Source organism: Thalia democratica, unplaced genomic scaffold, assembly GCF_965202585.1.
Source record: "Thalia democratica unplaced genomic scaffold, ktThaDemo2.hap1.1 HAP1_SCAFFOLD_288, whole genome shotgun sequence".
Taxonomy (NCBI): Eukaryota; Metazoa; Chordata; class Thaliacea; order Salpida; family Salpidae; genus Thalia; species Thalia democratica.
This window is the reverse complement of record NW_028139391.1, coordinates 35,413-55,122: the sequence shown is the minus strand read 5'-3', so window position 1 is coordinate 55,122 and position 19,710 is coordinate 35,413. Positions and strand designations below refer to the sequence as shown.

Sequence of the window (19,710 nt, the reverse complement as noted above, 5' to 3'; positions counted from 1 at the left end):
GTAAGATCTAAGAATCGAGTTTTAAGAATAAGGCATCGTATGTGGAAAGTGTTGATTTTTCTGCGCACTTATTATGGTCCGTGTTACCGTAAATAAAACTTCGATCATCGTAAATTCTGGCATTTAGTCGAATAAATAGAAGTTTTACCAATTTGACAGTATTTATTTAAATTATGTTTCTCATTGTTAGTCTTGTAGTCTTTAAACTTGTGCACTTTCTTTGTTTTAGTCGATAATTCTATACCAGGTTTAATTAAAGAGTTTAGAGATTACTAAAATCATGTTTTAATAAGTTGTGAAAACCATGAGGAAATGGTTAAGGAGACTTTTAACGTTTAATTGTGAAAGTTTTTTTATTTTCAGAGATGAATCAATTAAACTTAAATTAATTATATTATCTACAATTTGAAAACTGAAAAATGTTTTAGTCTATCTTTTAAATTAAAAAAAAAACGTTATAACACAAATTTATATATTAAGTATAAACATACAATTTTCAATAGCTGTGATATCGTATTCTAAGAGATCTAATATTTTTAAATTTAAAATTAATTTGGTAAAAAAAAATTAACTGTTAAACTTGTCAAGCTAAAATGTTATTCTAAATTTTTCAAACATTAAACAAGTAAAGCTTTTGAACTTTCATATAATATTTAAACTTAAAACCAACATTCTACTCAGTTACTGATGGAATTTAATTAAACGTTTTGTCACTAAAGAGTTTTCTAAAAAAAAACATGTTTTGATAAATCATGAGGATAATTGAGGTAAACTAAGTAAAAAATCTTACATTAACGAAGTCAAATATTACTAATTTATGATTGTACTTTTAACATAAATTTGCCATTTTTCAACACAGACTCAAAAATTAAGAGCCTTTATTTAAACTAAATAATATTTAGCTCGTCTTAGTATTTAAACTTACAAAATGATCATATTTTTTCTTTACTTTTACAAAAAATAACTAAATAATATTCTAAAAAACAAACATTTAAAACTCTATAGTTCGTTCCACAAACACTTAAGTTTTTAAATTAAAACTCTACAAAGTAAAAAGAACTGTTTAAAAAGGTTTTTATCTTAGATTTTATTACAATGTTTACAGGTTAAATAACATTAAAAATGTTTTGTTTTTGTTTTCACTAAGTTTTGTGTTAAATACTTTTTAAGTTAATATTTTTAAAATTAAATTAACAGTTTTATTTTCAGCTAAACATGTCAAGACTTGAGTTTTTTTAGATTAATTACTTTAGATTATAACTCTAGATTATAACATCTAAAATTGGTAGATGTTGCTAAATGGTTGTCTAGAATTAAAACTTTTATTTTAAGTAATTAAGTAATTTAATTAATTAAATATGTAGATAATAGAAAAGAATTTAGTAAAAATAATGTTAAGGTATCAGCTTAGGTATTAAAGTTTAAATTTTAGTGATTTTTAATTTTATTCCAATAAATTATGTGCACTATGTTATATAAAAAACAAATACAGACTTAGTGAAAATAAGAAAATAAAAACCAAAATAGTTAAAACAATAAATTGAAATTTTTTTTTTGACTAAATACAGTTTAAAGTGCTTAGAAAAAATGTTCGTTTTAAAATTTACTTTTTAATGATAAACTTAAAAAAAAGTTTTTTATCAGTTTTTTCATGTGGATAGATTTTTAACACCAATAAATTTTGTTTATGTTCTAACTTTTTGCAATATGTAAAGCATTTTCATAGATTTTTGTTGTGCTTACAAGATATCTTTAAAAAAATTACTAATGTTAAAAACGTTACTTAGCAATTATAATCCTACTTATGCATGTTCTACATCTTTCAACTTTAAGTCAAGGTCATAACAAATTTCATTTGACTTCAGTTACCATTTGTTCACTTAGTCAAAAACAAAGTTAAATAGCTTTTCTAGCATGAGTAATCTTCAAATTAATTTGAAACTAGAAAATTGTCATTGGGACAGATCTCTTAAGTATGATTACCATGGAAACAAATACTCGCTTTATTGGTGGATTGGACCCTGGTAGAAGTGAAGTTGAAATTGTGAAGAAAATTAAAAATATTGGTGTCACTGATATAATTGATGTCAAAATTCAAAGAAACGAGTTTCTTGAGTCAAAAAGATACGCTTAAGTCCACTTGTTTATAATTGAATCTGTAAAGTTGATTAAAAAAAGATACTCGCGGAAGAAAAATGTGTACTCATTTAATGCAAAAAGCAAAAAAATTCTGGAAAAATTTTATTTGAAAAAGTTGTATTTGGTAGAAAAGTTTGAAAAGGAATTACAAGTTGAAAATTATAGACAAAAACTGCTGAAAGTCACAGATAATTTGAAGTTGAAAACCGAAGAAAAAATTAATTTTAAATGGAAAGAAACGCAATTCGCAGTTTTGATCAGGACCACAAGAAAAGCTACAGATGATGCTAAAAATAGATTAGCATTTAAAATTATACTAGAAAATGATGGCATTACAGATGTACTCAACCTAAAATTTGAAAAGTCTTTTACTGTTATTTATTTTGGTTCAATAAATTCTGTTGAAATTGTTCTCAAAGAATATTTAGACGACAATTGTGTCCGCTCGTTTTCAGAAAAGAATAAAAAATATTTTATTGAAAACCCAAAAAATTTAAACTGTTGCATAAACAAAAACTGTTTTTTCCTTAAGTTCTTAAACACTAGAGCTATGGTAGATGAATCATTAAAAAGAAAACAAATGAGTATGGTAACAAAAAATTTCGAAATGAGTAAATATCATTTCAAAGGTGAAAAAAACTACCTTACTGATTTACTAAAAAGTATTAAAAAATGGATATCAATGGCGCTCAGCGAAAAGTTTTGTAACAACAAGCTTTATGAGAGTCCATCAATGATTGAGTTGAATGTCGGGTTTAAGTCGAAACCATGGTACGAACAAGTAAAAAACTTTTTAATCTATTTTAAAGAAAAGAACTACAGTAGAGCTGAAAAGTATTTTGATTAATTTTCAAGTGAATTATCTCGGGTTTCTAAAGGTTTTCTAAAGGTTAAAAAGTTTTTTGCTACTGGTTTGGAAATATTGAGTTGTTTCCAAGATAAACAGGTCATTTATCAACATGAAAATAAGGCCATGCAGAAAAAGTATACAGGAAATATGTTAAGCCCATGAAAAGTATAAACATTAAATATAAATTGTTGAAATAAGTTTTGATGAGATCAACGTCATGATATACATTGATAGGTCACAATTGTTAAGCACTAATTTGTTATAAAATTTGTTATTAATTTTTGCAAGGTATAACTGTAAGTAAAAAATTGTTTACTTTAACTTGTACAATTTGATTTATTATGTTTTAATTCTAAGTGTTTTTAGTTCTTATTGTTTTATAAAATAAGAGTTGTATTTATTTATATTCTGCACAAAGGAATTGTATTTTTATAAAATAAATACCTTATACAATGAAATACAAAGTGAGTGTAGTTTTATTATCTAGTAGATAAATTAACGTATCTGCTATGAGTATTTTCTACAAACATTATATTCGAAACTGCAACTAGAACTATAAAATAAGGCAATTGAATTCGTTTTTACATTTTTAAAATAATAAATACCTTAACAAGACGTGTTTTAAAACTTATTTTTTGAATTTTAATAACTAACCAACAAGTAAAAAAAGTATCGAAGTTATTTTTATCGAAGTAAAGCTTAAAACTACATAAAACTTGCTGAGTGTGAAACAATTAAGTTAATTGAAAAAATATGGTGTATTCTACGGTTTTGAACTTTTTCTTTAACTTATGATTATCTAATCAAGAAGCATTTAAATAAGGTTAAACTATCTTTTCAATAACATCAAACACACTAACAATGTTAAACAAATATTAAATGAATTTAAAAAATCAATTATATATTTGTCGCTTTGCTAAAATTATATGCTTATATTAAACTATTTTTTGGGCTAAAATTTCTATACTTACTTTATATTTTTTAACTAAAGTGAATTTGCTATAGATTACTATATTGTTCTTTTAACAATTTTTGTTTTCTTGCAAGATTGTTTTTGTAAGCTGTTAACAATGTAAGAAATGATATGCATCGTGAATATAACAGCTTTTATATAATAAATTACAAAACTTGCATAATTAACTGAAGTTTCTATATAAAAAGTAATTAAATCTAAGGTAACTAAATACCGTAAACTTTTTTTCTTTACACTTTAATAGATGTTTTTAAGTTCGATCTCTGTTTTTTTTTTTATTACACGATTAGTTTATTATATACAACAAAATTATCAACGCTCACGTATTTCGTATAAAAAAAATTTTCGGATATCGAGCTACTTACTACATACCTCTTTTATTCTTTATTAAATTAACTAACTAACTACATATAATAAATAACTAATAATTTTTTATGGATTAACTTTATTTAATGGATTTCATGTACTTTTTGACTTATTATTGTAAGTTACTTATTTACAGTCGTCATTCATAGCATCATATATTTATTTTCTAAATTTATTTATTAATTAGCGTTTGCGCTTTTATGGATAAAGCCTACATAATTGGCGGTTTGAAAGTAGTGTGCGTGCATTCTGTTGACTTATACTTTTGTTTAAATTTTGACGCCTTAGGGAAAGTAAAATTTTGCATAAGTGTCCAACAAAGTCTTTGAAGATTTATTTATAAAGAACAGTTGAAAAAATACTTTAAAATGGATTTATTTTGTTCAGAAGTTTATTAATTTTCAACTCTCTAGAAAGCTGAACACTAAATAAATCTAGCAATATATTAGAAAACTGATAAACTATAAAATATACAATAACCAGCATAATTTAGATTTATTAAGTACCATCGAAAATTTTATGCTTACTTTTCAAAACTTATACAAGTTGTAAATATTGTGATATATTCATACCAACATTTTAGTTTAAAATCTTTTTTTTTTATTAGTAATGAACTTTTATGGATAGTTTCATCACAAAACACGAACTCAACAATAAAAATAAAAGTTTTTATACTCAAACTTTAAGTGTTCATAGACGTGTTCAAAGAGCAGTAAAAATGTAACATGAACAAATTTAGATTAAAAAAGATTTGTTTTTAACATGAAGCTTCCATTTTCAACTACAAAATCAAAAGAAGCTTAGCTGTTGTTCTAAGCCGAATGATACCTTACTAGGTATAATCGAAATGAATACATTTAAGATGAAAATTACACGTGTATTAAGCTAAGTTAAGTTACTAAGAAATAAAAACTTTATATTTAGATTTACAAAAATTTGCGTTTTTGAATTAAATAAATACACAAAAACAAACCTGCTTAATAAATTATCGTATATTTTATGTGTAAGCGGAAATAAAAGCAAAAAAGTGCATTTTAATATTAGGCTTAGATAATCGTTTTGTTTTTATTTTTAACTATATTATGTTTTAAATTTGCTGTTAGTAAATTTAACTTAAATAAACACTTTTGTTTTAAGTTAAATATATAAATGTTAAAAAGTTTTTACTTTATCACTTATACTACATTTAAAATTGGTAAAATTTATTAAATTACTATGGGTGTCTAAAATTTTATACAAAACTTTAGTTATTAAATAACTATTTAAATTAATTAACATTATTAATGATAAGAATTTAGTAATAAAACGTGTAAGTAACAGCATAGGCATTATAATTTAAAATTAGTGATCTTTCATAATTTCAACAAATTGTGTGCACTATGTCATATAAGAAAGCATGTACAGATTTAAGTGAGGTTGAAAAAAAATATAAAATAAAAATGTATATTCGTATTTTGATTCAATATAAGTTGCAGTAATTAAAACATAAAACATTGTTGATTTTTAAATGCATTTTTTATTGATAGTTTTTTTAAATGTTTTTTATTAGTTTTATCACGTAGGTAGACTTAAAAAACCAATAAACATTGTTATTGTTCTGAATTTCTGCGTTATGTAAAACAAAATTTGTAGATTTTGTAGTGCTTAGCAGATTTTTTAATGTAAAATAACTAGAGAAAAAAATATTACTTAACAATTATAAGTCTGCTTGTATACTTTCTACACCGTTTAAATTTTTAATTTTAAGCTAAGGCATTCATTAATTTTAAAAGTTAGTTTTAGTAACTAAATATTCTCTGATAGTAGTATTTATGTTGTTAGTTAGAAGTTAGTATGCTGGTTTATATTCAAGGTAGTTTGAAATCGGAAGAATCTTATTTGGAAAAATCTCTCAAGTATGATTACCATGGAAACAAATACTCGCTTTTTATTGGTGGATTGGACCCTGGTTCAAGTGAATTTGAAATTGTGAAGAAAATTGAAAGTATTGGTGTCACTGATATAATTGATGTCAAAATTCAAAGAAACAAGTTTCTTCTGTCAAAAAAATACGCTGAAGTCCATTTGTTTTCTATTGAATCTGTAAAGTTGATTAAACAAAGATATGCAGATAAGAAAAAAGTATACCCATTTAATACCAAAAGTAAAAAATTTCTAGAAGAGTATCATTTGAAAAAGTTGTATTTGGTAGAAAAGTTTAAAAAGAAGATACAAGTAAAAATATATAGACAAAAACTGCTGATAACTTCAGATAATGTAACATTGAAAAACGAAGTAAAAGTTAATTTTAAATGGAAAGAAAAAACTTTTGCAATTTTGATAGGGTGTACAACAAACATTAGAGATACTTATAATAACCAGAATGCTTTTAAAAAGACACTAAAAAGTGATGGAATCACAGATGTACTCAACGTAGAAATTGAAAAGTCATTTACTGCTATTTACTTCAGTTCAGTGACATCTGTGAACCAAATTCTAAAAAAGTATTTCGATGATGATTGCGTCTGTTCATTTTCAAGTAAGAACAAGAAATATTTTGTTGAAAAAACAAAAACAATTGAACGTTGCTCAAACAGAATCTGTTTTTTTAAAAAGTTTTTATATGTTATAAATCTTGTAGACTGCTTAGTTAAGTTATCAAACAGAGAATCTAAAGGGAAAAATATGAATTTTAGGTCAGCATTTCCTTGTAGTTTAAATTATGATGAACTATATGGTACATCATTGAATACAATTATCAATAGAAAAAAAGCAAACTTTGCCAACAACATTAACTTTTAAACAAATTGAGTATAAATTTCTTTCTGATTTATTAAAAAGTATCATAAAATGGATTTCAATATCACTTGTTGAGCTGTTTAGTAATAACAAGCTTTTTGAAAATCCCCAAACGATTGAGTTGAATGTCGGGTTCAAGTCGAAAAGATGGTATGAATACGTAAAAAACTTTTTAATCTATTTTAAAGAAAAGAACTACAGTGAAGCTCAATTGTATTTTTTTGAATTTTCAAATAAGTTATCTCGTGTTTCCGGAGCGTTACTTCTGGGTTGGTGCTTTAATGATTTTTTAGGAAGTTTACCTGAATTTTCTAAAAACGAAGTAGATTTTTGTGTTGATGGATTGGAAATTTTGAGCTGCTTCCCAAATAAATCGATCACTAAACAAGGTAAAAACCGTGATGAAAAGAAAAGGCATGTAGAAAAAGTCCAGTTTAAGAAATATGTCAAGCCCATAAAAAGTAAAAAGATTAGGTTTTAGATGTTGAAACAAATTATAATAGGATCAATTTGACTTACTTTGATAAAAGCTACATTTGTTTTATGTTATAAATTTACTTATGTCTTCGTAAAGTAAAATTCATTATTATACTTTGTATATATGAGTTTTATTTATACAATTATGTTTATACTAAATTTGTCTTAAGTTGTGCATTAGTGTTATGTTATAAAATCTGATCTTAACTTTGCAAAGTAAAGTTTTTCGGTAAAAATTGTTTGTTTTATTGGCATAATTTACTGAGATATTTTTTAACTTTAAGTTTGTAAAACTGTTTTTTAAAATGCTAGTAATGCTTTTTTTTTCCTTATTCTAATCAAAAGTCATTTATAATTTTATAAAACAAAGATTTAATAGAATGAAAATATAAAAGACAAATAGTTTTTTTTTAGTATATAATGAAAATCATCATGAATAAGATTTTTTTCAACATCTTTGTTATTTATTGGAATTCGCTATAATTAAATAAAATAATATGTAGTTAAACTTTATCATCCTTTGTATAACTTTAAAACAATAAATACCTTCACAAAACCGATTAAAAAATAACTAGTGTTTAAATTTTTGGTTGCTGGCATTTTTCTAGTAAAATTTATCTTAAAGAACAAATTTTAGCTGACTAATACGTGTCCAAAAAATGTTTTTTGTTTATGTAGAGTTCAAAACAACTTGAAATCAGTCGAATTTCTAACAGATAAGTTAATTTACCAAATACGACAATTTTCACAGTTTTGAATATGCGTTCTCGTTTTAATTTTTTAATTACATAGCATTTAAATAAAATATATCCTTTTTAATAACATTAAGTATAGTAACAATGTTTATTAATATATACATAATTAAAAAAAACAATACGTCACTGTGTAAATAAAACATGCATCTGTTTTAATTCAGTAATAAAACTTTTATACTTACTTTTTTTTACTTAATTCAATATAAATAGCTAAATTTTTCATTAACTTTTTGTATTTCTTACAGATTTTGCCTATTTTATAAGTTGCTAATTATATATTTTATAATGCGCATCGTGAACATATCAATTTTTTAAAGAAAACTTACAACATAAAGTTTGCTAAATTAACTGAAATTTATCTTAATTGCATAGGTTATAAAGTCTAAGAAAACTGAAGGTTAGTGAATTTTCTGTATTTCTTGATTGATGTTTTTAACTTCGTACCCTACTTTATTTTAATTCTATTACATTACTAGTTTATTGGACACAAAAAAAAATTTAACGCTTAAACTTTTCGTATAAAAAACCGTTCGGTCGTCGAGCTACTTACTTCATGTCTCTTTTATTTTTTTTTTTTATTATTTAATTTAAATTTCACTTAAATAATTTTTTTAAATTAACTTTATTAAATTTTCATTTTTATGGATTTCATGGACTGTTTTTAAAATATAGATATTTTACTACAGTTCTCGTGAAAATATCATGGATTTATTTCTTTTGTAATTTTGTCCGTATTTTATATTCTTTTTATTTGTCAATATCTCAAAGTATACTCCAATAACTAACAAGTCGACAAGAGTCGGTCTGATTTAATCGGTGTTCATTCAGCGTTGCGCTCTCAAGGACAAAACTTGCACAACTGGCGAGTGAAGTAGTTTTACGTGCAATCTGTTGACTCGCGCTTGGAGTTTGCACTGGTTAAACGAACACGCGCGAAAAACTACAAGGGTAACAAGAAAGGCAGCCAGCGCAGTTTCACTGGCAGAGCGGTTGTGTACGGGTAGCTGGAAAGAGAAGTTTTGTTTAAACTCTGCTGAGGTGTTTGATGATGAGGAAAACCTTTGGACTTTATGGTAGATAGTTTTTTCTTAATACTTTGGTTAAATTCCTTAAATTTACTTTAATTTTTATTTTTAGTATACTATTAGTTAACTTAACATAATAAAAATAAAAGCTAAAATATTCCATTCTAATGACCTGGTGTATAGAACGAATTTTTGCTCATCGAACTTCTTTTTTCATATCTCTCTTGCATTTTTTTATCTATTTAAAAATCCTCCTTTTCAAGTGAACTTAAATACTTTTTTAATAAGTAACTTTATTAAACTTTCACTAACTGATTTTGATTGTTTATTGAACGATAAAAAAGCGCTCAAAAGTATGGTATAAGGGACTCTGAGTGTACGAAAACCTTTCGGTTATCGAGTCATACACAACGTGCTTTTTTAATTTATTACGAGCTAAAATATATTTAATTTAACCTTTAAATCTTAAGAAATTAAACAACCAATAAAATGAAAGAATAGAAAAGTAAACCAAGCTAAGTTATGTGTTTACTTAAGAAAACTTAATTCAAATAAATTTGTTATAGTTTTCATTCAAACTATCCTTTGTTTATTTCTTTCATTTTTTCTGTCTTTAATTTTAATGTCAGTTAATTAATATACATGTTTCTACGAATTCTTTAAGTTCTAAGAAATGGAAAAGATATCGGTCTGATTTAATTTGGTCGGTGTCTATTGAGCTTTTGCGCTCTCATGGATAAAATCTACATGATTGGCGGAATGAAAGTAGTGGTGTGTGCGATCTGTTGACTGGTGCTTGAAATTCGCACGCTAAAACGAAACACGTGCGGGAAAAACAAAAGAGCAGCCAGCAAGGTTTTCAATGTGGGCTGTGTGCGAGGGGTAGTTTTAAATATATTTTTTGTTTAAACTCTGCTGAGGTGTCTGATCATGAGGAAAAATTGTGGACTTGCATGCCAAACACGATGCACATAGGAGATAGCCACAAGTTGGTGGCTATCAAAAATAAAATTTTTGTTTTTGGAGACAAGAAGCATTTGAGGTATATGAAAGTTTAGTTAACAAGTTTTCAGTTTTAAAAGAAAAAACAATGATAGAAGACATGGATTCTTAAAAACAGCTTTTTACGATATAGACGAAGAAAAATGAACATTAGAACAACTTGATCTCACTGGAAAAAAAAATATTTGTCTGATTCTATTATACTCATTAAATTATAAAGTCACCATTGAGTTAAAAAAAAAAAACTTTTTTTTTATTAAACATAAAAACTCTAATATTAGTTGTTTTTTTCTTCCTTTTATACAAGTAGAAAAATGTCTAAATACAAACTACTACTACTTACACTTACATGAATTTTTTTCACAAAAAAATAAACATCCAAATAAAAAAGTTCTATTAATAATAATTTTTAAACATTCTTTATAACTAGGGAATTTTCTTCATATCAAACTTTATCGTGTGTTATATATTATCTTTTTTAAATCTTTATTATTTTTAAGTTTTTATTTAAAATTATATCGAGCTAATAATAAGCCTTCCTCTCTCTCTCTTTGAGTCTTTTTTAGTAGACTGCCATTCGTCGCAGTCACTAACTAGCTTTTTTCATTCATAAAAGCTCGCACACAAGATTTTTAGGTCGTGCTTGCAGACATCCTTAAAAGGAAAAATAGTTGGACGACAGATTCGCTTTTCAGTAATCCTTAGAATATTTCTAAACCTAAGCTATTTGCGGGTGAGGTACATATCGATTAAGTTGTTGGTAGTTTTTTGTTGCCATCGAGTTCTATGGATACAATGGAAGCATGTTAAGTAGAGATTGTTGATTTTCTTACCCTTATACCTTCGACAAGTACCGTATATCTTGAGTACATTTTACATAGAAACCGCTCATTTCCCACCCACGATCAAATCCCACTAAGTCAAATCCGGAAATCGCTCACCGACCAACGTTAAGGGGTAACAGTATATAAAAAAAAAATAAATAAAAATAAATAAAAGTATTAAAAATAAAAAACAAATTGAAAGAATTAAAATTTTTGAGAGGGAATTGTGCAGGGGTTGAAATTGTCACCATACCAGTTAACATAGACTCAATAAAGTTTAAACTTGATGAAAATACTTAAACTTTGGTTACCCCAAGTTATTGCATCTAGTCGAGCGAATGTGCTTGAAAGTTTACCAACGCGACATCCTACCTTAAAATTGAATTACTTTTTTTTGTTAGTACTAGTAATTATTAAGCTTCTGAACTATTAACATTCAGCCTAGAATTCTGGACCTAATGTTTTATTAGCTATTTTAATGAAATCATTAACATATGTTTTAAAAAGTTGTGTTTTACAGTTTTTTAAAGAATTGTTGACTAATTTTTTTTAGTTTTAATAAATAGTTCGTTTTAGTTAAAGATGTAAATATTTAAAACTATCTATTTCAAAACTAATATTAAAAATTGGTAAAATTTGATATATTGGTTTTTTTTAATTATGTGTAAATGTTTCTATTTCAAATAAATATTAAAACTGTTTGTTTGAAGTATTGTTAGAAATATAACTTTTTTTAAGAAATGTATAGTATCAGCTTAGGTTTGTTTTAAAATGTAATAGTTTTTCAATTTTATTTTGAAACATTGTGTGTTACAAAGTTTACTAAGTTTGAAACATACTAAAGCAAACGTAAGTTTTAAAAGATTAAAAAATAAATTATAATTTGTTTTTCGACTCAATATACACTATAATGCTTCTAAATAGTTAAGTTAATTGCTATATTTAAAATTTATTTTGACTGATATTCTTTTGAAAAAAGTTTTTAGATATGTTTAGAAAACCAATGCAAATTGTTGTAGTTCCGACTTTTTGCACTTTTGTAAAGAAAACTATAACTTTATTGATTTATAGCAGTGCTTATCTTATATTAAAATTATTTATATCAAAATACTTAGTCTTACTTTTAGTCAACAACTGTAGTTCTGCTTATATATTTTCTACACTTTTCGACTTAAACTTAAGCCGGTATTAGTTGTAGAAGTTAAAGTTTATTTACTATTTAGTTTCTATATATTATACTTAATCAAAATCAAAAAATAAATAGTTTTTCTAGCATGAGTAATCGTCAAAGTAGTTTTATGTTTGAGAACTGTCATTTGGACACATCTCTTAAGTTTGATTACCATGGAAACAAATACTCGCTTTTCATTGGTGGATTGGATCTGGTACGAGTGAAGTTGAAATAGTTAAGAAAATTAAAAATATTGGTGTCACTGATATAATTGATGTCAAAATTCAAAGAAATGATCTTCTTGAGTCAAAAAGATACGCAGAAGTCCATTTTTTTTCAATCAAATCTGTAGAATTGATAAAACAAAGATATTCAGATAAGAAAAATGTATTCCCATTTAATACCAAATGTAAAACATTTCTTGAAGAGTATCATTCGAAAAAGTTGTATTTGGTAGAAAAGTTTCAGAAGGAGATACAAGTAGAAACATATAGACAAAAGTTGCTGGTAATTTCTGATAATATTAACATTAAAAAACGAAGTAAAAGTTAACTTTAATTGGAAAGAAAAAAACTTTTGCAATTTTGATATGGTGTACAACAAACATTACAGATACTTATAATAACCAGAATGGTTTTAAAAAGACACTAAAAATGATGGAATCACAGATGTACTCAACGTAGAAATTGAAAAATCTTTTACTGCTATTCACTTCAGTTCAGTGACCTCTGTGAACCAAATTCTTAAAAAGTATTTCGATGATGATTGCGTCCGTTCGTTTTCAAATAAGAATCAGAAATATTTTGTTGAAAAAACAAAAACAACTGAACGTTGCTTAAATATAAGCTGCTTTTTTAGAAAGTTTTTATATATTATAAATCTTGTAGACTGCTTAGTGAAGTTATTAAACAGAGAATCTAGAAGGAAAAAATTGAATTTTTTGTCAAAATTTCCTTTTAGTTTAAGTTTTCGTGAACTATATGGTACATCATTAGATGAAATTAACGATAGAAAAAAAGCAAACTTTTTTTTTTGCCAACATTATTAAATTTTAAACAAATTGAGTATAAATTTCTTTCTGATTTATTAAAAAGTATCAAAAAATGGATTTCAATATCACTTGATGAGCTGTTTAGTAATAACAGAGCTTTTTGAAAGTCCACAAACAATTGAGTTGAATTCGGGTTTAAATCGCAAATATGGTAAAATACGTAAAAAACTTTCTAATTAATTTTGAAGAAAAGAACTACAAGTGAAGCTCGATGGAGTTTTGTTGAATTTTTCAAATAATTTACCTTGTGCTGGTAGGTGTTTTGAAAATAATTTAAGAATAATTTGGCCTGCAGTTTCTATAAATGAAGTAGATTTTTGTGTTGATGGACTGGAAATATTAAGTTGCTTCCCAAATAAACTGATCACTACCCACCGTAATAAGTGTGATAAATAAGAAATGGCATTTAGAAAAGTAAAGTATAAGAAATATGTCAAGCCCATGAAAAGTAAAACGGTTAAGTTTAAAACAGTTAAGAATAAGTTTTGATTTGTACAACTCAATGCACATTTGAACTCGCTCAACTTTATAAATTTAAAATTGTGCTTTAGTATTATGTTATAGAGTCTGATGTTTACTTTGTAATGTAAACTTGTCGGTAAAAATTGTTTACTTTAATTGGTATAATTTACTCATATATTTTTTAATTTGTACTTTGTGATATTTTTTTTCTAAATGATAGAAATTCTCTTTTATTTTAAGTCAATCAAGAAGCATTAAAAGTTTAATAAAATAAAGAATTTATAAATGATAGCATAAAAGGAATATTTTAGTTTGTAGTCAGGCACAAAGTCGTTTAAAAATTGTACAAAAAATTCATAAAATTGCCTCATTTTTCTAAAAATTAATTAAAACACTAAATATAACTAATATACGCGATTAATTATTCAAGATTTTAATTTGCTAAAATCTTAAAGGGATTTTCAGTTACAGCTTAAATCTTAATCAAATAGAAACCTTAAAATACTTAGTTTTGCAAATAAAAATCTTGAATAATTAATCTCGTATTTTTGTCTTTTTATTTTAAAATAAGTTGAGTACTATTTTTGTTCAATTAAAAGCCTCAAACATAAACCTTAATATAATTTAAACATTTTTTGGAAATTACTGAAAAATAAAAAGAAAACTGTTAACTTTAAATGGTGAAAATATCTTTGTCAAAACTAAATTAAACGTAAATTGTTTATAGAGTAGAAAACTAGTAAAATTAGTTTTTAAAAGATGTTTTAAGCATTTCTCGATTATTAGTAAATAATGATATTTCAACCTTGAAATTTTTTCATGCGTATTACAATGTAGACCAAGATTAATATTATAACATTTAATTTCATATAAAATAACTGATGATTTTATTTCTATTTTCATGGTAGTAATACGTGGAAGCAAACTATTTGAAAGTCCAAATCGAAAACAAACAAAACTATATTTATGTAATTTTTTTCTAAGTCAAGTTTTGTATATGTTCGTAAATTTTTAGCTTTAGTGTAGTCCAGGGGTCGGCAAACTGCGGCCCACGGGCCAAATGCGGCCCGCGAGCACGTTATTTTTTTGAATGGAATGCGGCCCGTGAAAGAAAATTTTGCGGCCCGCGAGCATGTAAATGTGGCCCGCTGAGCGAAACTATATTTTAAGTTGAATTTCTTTGATTAATTTAGTTTAAGTCCTGTAACACATTTTAAAAGAATTAAAGAACTTTACTGAACTAGCTTAAAAATGTAAAAAAGACAGGTTAGCATTCCACCAGGTTTTTTTTCTCAATTTCATTATAAATTTCTTCATACAACAGCAAATTAATTTCTGAAAAAACAGTGAAAAAAGTGCTTCGAATTAGTAAGATAGTTATGTAGTACCTATTTAGTAAAAAAACTAAATGTAAATGTTTTCCGTTTTGTACAAAAGTAATGCACAGTAATTTACTAATATGTATTTCTAAACAGTTTTGTTTTTTACACATTTTTATATCTAAGTTTCTATCACAGATGTTTTATTACTAAATATTATATTTTAGTGTGCTCAAAAACATTTAAATAACATAATAATAATGAATAAGGCTAAGTTTTTTTTTGACACTTTGATTTTTAAACGGATTTCTTTGCATTTTAAATGAATTCCTATGCACACCAATTAACAAAGAATCTCATATTTTAGACAATTTTTTATTTAATACTTAACGAGATAAAATTTAATTAATGAACAATTTTTCTAAAATTATTGTTTCTACGTGTAATATCTAAATGTGTACAGAAGAACCTAAAACAATATATATGACATAAATTAAAAAAGTTTTTGTTAGGTATACTTTCTCATTTTTCAAACTATCTTTTTGGCAAAATAAATTAATTTTTATACGTTGCATACTGATATAAACATATACCTACTTATTATAAACTAGATTGAGAAACAGTAATTTATAAGTTTGTACATTTTTGATCATAATAGTTTAAATTCGATCAAAAAAAAATTGTCACACACTCAAACTATGACTGTGTGAAGAATTCAAATCTTAGGCCAATTTAGTCATTTTTCAGTTTTTGGCTTGAATTGCTTTTTGTATGCTAAAATATTAGGCTAGTTTTGGTCACTCAGACTGACTTTTTGCTTCAAAGAGTGGTAAATTAAGTTTATGATGTACGTTTTGTTCAATGCACAGTGTTGGTTTGAATTAAAGTATATTTTAAATTTTAAGTTTTGTAGCTGATATAATTTAAGTTATTATTTATATTAATTTTATAAATATAAAAGTGAATTACTTTTATACGAAAGATAGAAGCAAAAAGTTGTATTTTTTAAAACTTTATATTGGTGCCTTGCCCCTTTGCTTTTAAAGTTTCTTGACCTATTGTTGTGTTTTGTATTGGAACTGCACCTAGAAATGTTTCTAAAATGTCAAAATTAGGAAAACCACCTGTATATAAAATTCTCTCATCTTAACAGATTGATTTTTGTTAATGAAGTCCTAATTTGGGTTATGAGGCTTAATAATCTTCAGACAATTACTAAACATGACTGCTTGTTGATATTGAAGATTAACAAAAATATTTTATTAACGCCAACACAAATTGTTTAAATAAGTATTCAACTCTAAACGGTATCTGTTTTTAGTAATTACTTTTCCTACTTTATAACTTACCTCAACAGTTTTTTCTGATCAGTCTGTAGTTACTGAAAAAAATAATGTGCGTTGTTGAAGCTGACCCAAGCAATTTTTTTTTTTGTTCTCGCAATAACTCCAAACTAACGTATTGTAGTTCTTATAGCTCGTCTTATAACTCACATATGCTCTTTTTAAATGCAGTATTTTTATACTTCATTTAAATAGATGGGGTTTCCTTATGTGTCCGATGTGGTGTAAAATTTTCCATTTGTTGTTGTAAATAGTGTTGTTGAGTTTTCTATTTGAATAAGATTTTAAACAACTGAAGATCTCGTTTTTTAAACGAGTGAAACATTGTATTGTAATAAAATTTTTAAATATCATTGATCATTCTCCTTTCATTTAAGTCGAGAACTTTGAGAACCTTTAAAGTAAAAAGTACGCAGTATTTTTATAGCAGATAAAGAATTGCTATAAAGCTCAATAAAAAATAGGTTTTTCTAATTCATAGATAGCTTAATAATATTTTTTTATATATATTTGTTAAAAATGTTTAAAATCTTAGTTGTCCATTTAAGCTGAATTAAAATAATTTTTTAGTTATATAATTAATTCACTGTAAATAAACTTCGATATTTCTTTATTTTGTGAACTTTATTGTAAACATGGTTGCAAAACATTCAGGCTAGTTTAAAAAAAAAACTCAGACTAGGTTAAAGCTGCTTAAGAAATTTTTATAAACCTCAGGTGTATCTCAAACTTTTATTTCAAACACTTTCAATAAATATTTGAATTCTAAGAATAGTTTTTATGACAGTAGTGTAGTTTATTAATTGTAATTTTTTTGTCTATTCACATATTGTGCTTTTTTATCATAATGATATAATAGTTATGTATATAAGCTTGATTAACAGAATGTTTTAAGCTATTTAAAATTATAATAATCTTTAATATAACTCAGACATTTTTGCTTTTAAAGTGGCAACCGTGTAAAAGACTAGTTAATTACTAATAAAGTATTTTATTAAAGTATTCGAGCATTAATTATGTTAAAAATCTTGATTTAACTTATCTACAGTATAAATAGGTATTAAATTTATTTAATTAACTAATTACTGAATTTTCAAAAGAATGCAAATATTTAAAACGCAAAAACTATTTTCAAAAGCTAACATTTTTTAAAATATGAAAAGGTGGTTCATAATATAAAAAATGTATAAAAGTGATCCATAAATGTTTTTCAAGCTCGGTTTTTAGAGAGAGTTAGGTTGCAAGTAAAATAATGAAAATAACTTATTAAGTTTAACTTATTAAGTTTTTAAGAAAGTACATATTTTATTAGACTCAAGTGTATTCCAATAAGACATTTTTATAATAAAATAGGCATTATATGTGTAGCTAAAAGTCATTTTAAGTAATAAAGTATATAAAAGTAAAATTATATCTGGTGTGACCAAAACTAAAACCAAAAGATTATTTAAGTATCACTAAAACTAAAACTGTGGCCCGCGAAGATTTTGAAAACTTGAAATTTGGCCCGCGAGCACCAACTGCCTGCCGACCCCTGGTGTAGTCGCTCTATATAAAAATTATTAAATATTTCTGTTTAATAATTAACATTATCAAAATCATGGATTTAGGGCTTTTTTGGAACTTTATCAGCAAAATAAGATAATTGTGTTGCTGTAAAAAGAAAAATTCAAATAACGAGCTTCTGAGTCCAAAAGATACGCAGAAATCCATTTGTTTTCAATTTAGTCTGTAAAGTTAATTAAAGAAAGACATCCAGATATAAAAAAAAGTGTACCCATTTAATGCAAAAAGCAAAGAAATCTTGAGAAGCATCATTTGAAAAATTTGTATTTGGTAGAAAAGTTTTGAAAGGAGATACAAGTAGAAACATACAGACAATAATTGCTGAAAGTCACAAATTGAAGTTAAAAAAAGCCTTTACGATGCTACATCTGCAAAAACAGCCTTTACAATGTCTGCGTTAATGTAAAAAAGGTTGAAAAAATTTAAAGCAAATGTCCCGAATGCGGAAAAACAGTAGCTTGGACTTTAAAACTTAAAAAAGAAGATACAAGTGAAATGCAGAATGAAAAAAAAAAATTAAATCGGATGTTGTTGAGTTGGAACCGAGCATTGAGTTGCCTCAAGACTCGATAATTGAACTTTGATGTTTAACAGATTGATAAAAGTGTTAAGCAGTGCTAAAACAAAAAATAAAACAGTAATGCAGCATTATTCTTTTAGGTTTTGTCTTTCTATCTTTCTTTCTAGTTGGAAAACTATCTTTTATTCACGGTCACTAACCAGCTCTTTTAACTCATCAGTGTTGACACTCAAGCTTTTTAGGTCGCGCTTGCAGGCGTTCTTAAAACTTAAAGTTGGATACTACAAATTAGTTTTTTGCCAATCCTAAAAATACCACCAAACCAGCTAAGTATATGCCGGTAAAGGGTAGGGTACATAACGATTATATAATTGGTGTCATTTTGTAGCCATTGAGTTATAAAGGTACAATGGAGGCATCGAAAGTAAAAGATGTCGATTTTTCCTCCTTCGGTAAAGTCGACGTTCTGCTAACGTATAGCAGAAGTGTACTCAATAAAGTTTACATTTTGTAGAAATAATTAAATTTTGGTTATCTAAAACTCTTGCATTTAGTCAAGCAAAAAAATTAAATCTTTTACTAATGAGGCAGCCTGACTGAGTGTTAAACTATAATTTTTACTATTAGTTTTTTACTTCTTAATCTTATGAACTTTTACTGTTATGACTAGAGTACCTGAACCTTATTTTTTTAACTTTTATAATGAAATCATTAACGTATGTTTAAAAGTAGTGAAAAGTCATTAGAAATCTATTGAAATCGTAAAATCATATATTTTAAGAAACGAACAAAAATTAATTTTAAGTCACATCTATGAAAGGAGAAACAAATAAAACTTTCAAGTCTGAATTTAAAGTTATAAGGAAATGTAGCAGTAATAAACAAATTATACATAAAAAAAAAGCATACAAATTTCATATCTGTAACATTATATTTTTATAGATTATACATTTATAAACTATAAATAAAGTTTAATATTTTAATAATAATAAATAATTTCATAACTAAATAATTAAGATTGCTTCTAGCGGTAATAATATTTTTTAGTGAATACACTGTATGTTAGAATTTAATATAAAGCTGAAGAAT

At 25.5% G+C, this 19,710-nt stretch overlaps 1 protein-coding gene across 1 annotated transcript in view; it reads right to left on the bottom strand.

Annotated features, from left to right (window-relative positions):
• Window positions 1-10,291: 10,291 nt before the first annotated feature.
• LOC145846099 (transient receptor potential cation channel subfamily M member 2-like) overlaps window positions 10,292-19,710 on the bottom strand; it is a 25,567-nt gene continuing 16,148 nt past the window's right edge. The window contains exon 19 of the mRNA XM_082953014.1: window positions 10,292-10,359. Coding sequence (XP_082809140.1) covers window positions 10,292-10,359 — 68 coding nt within the window. The remainder of the gene's footprint in view (window positions 10,360-19,710) is intronic.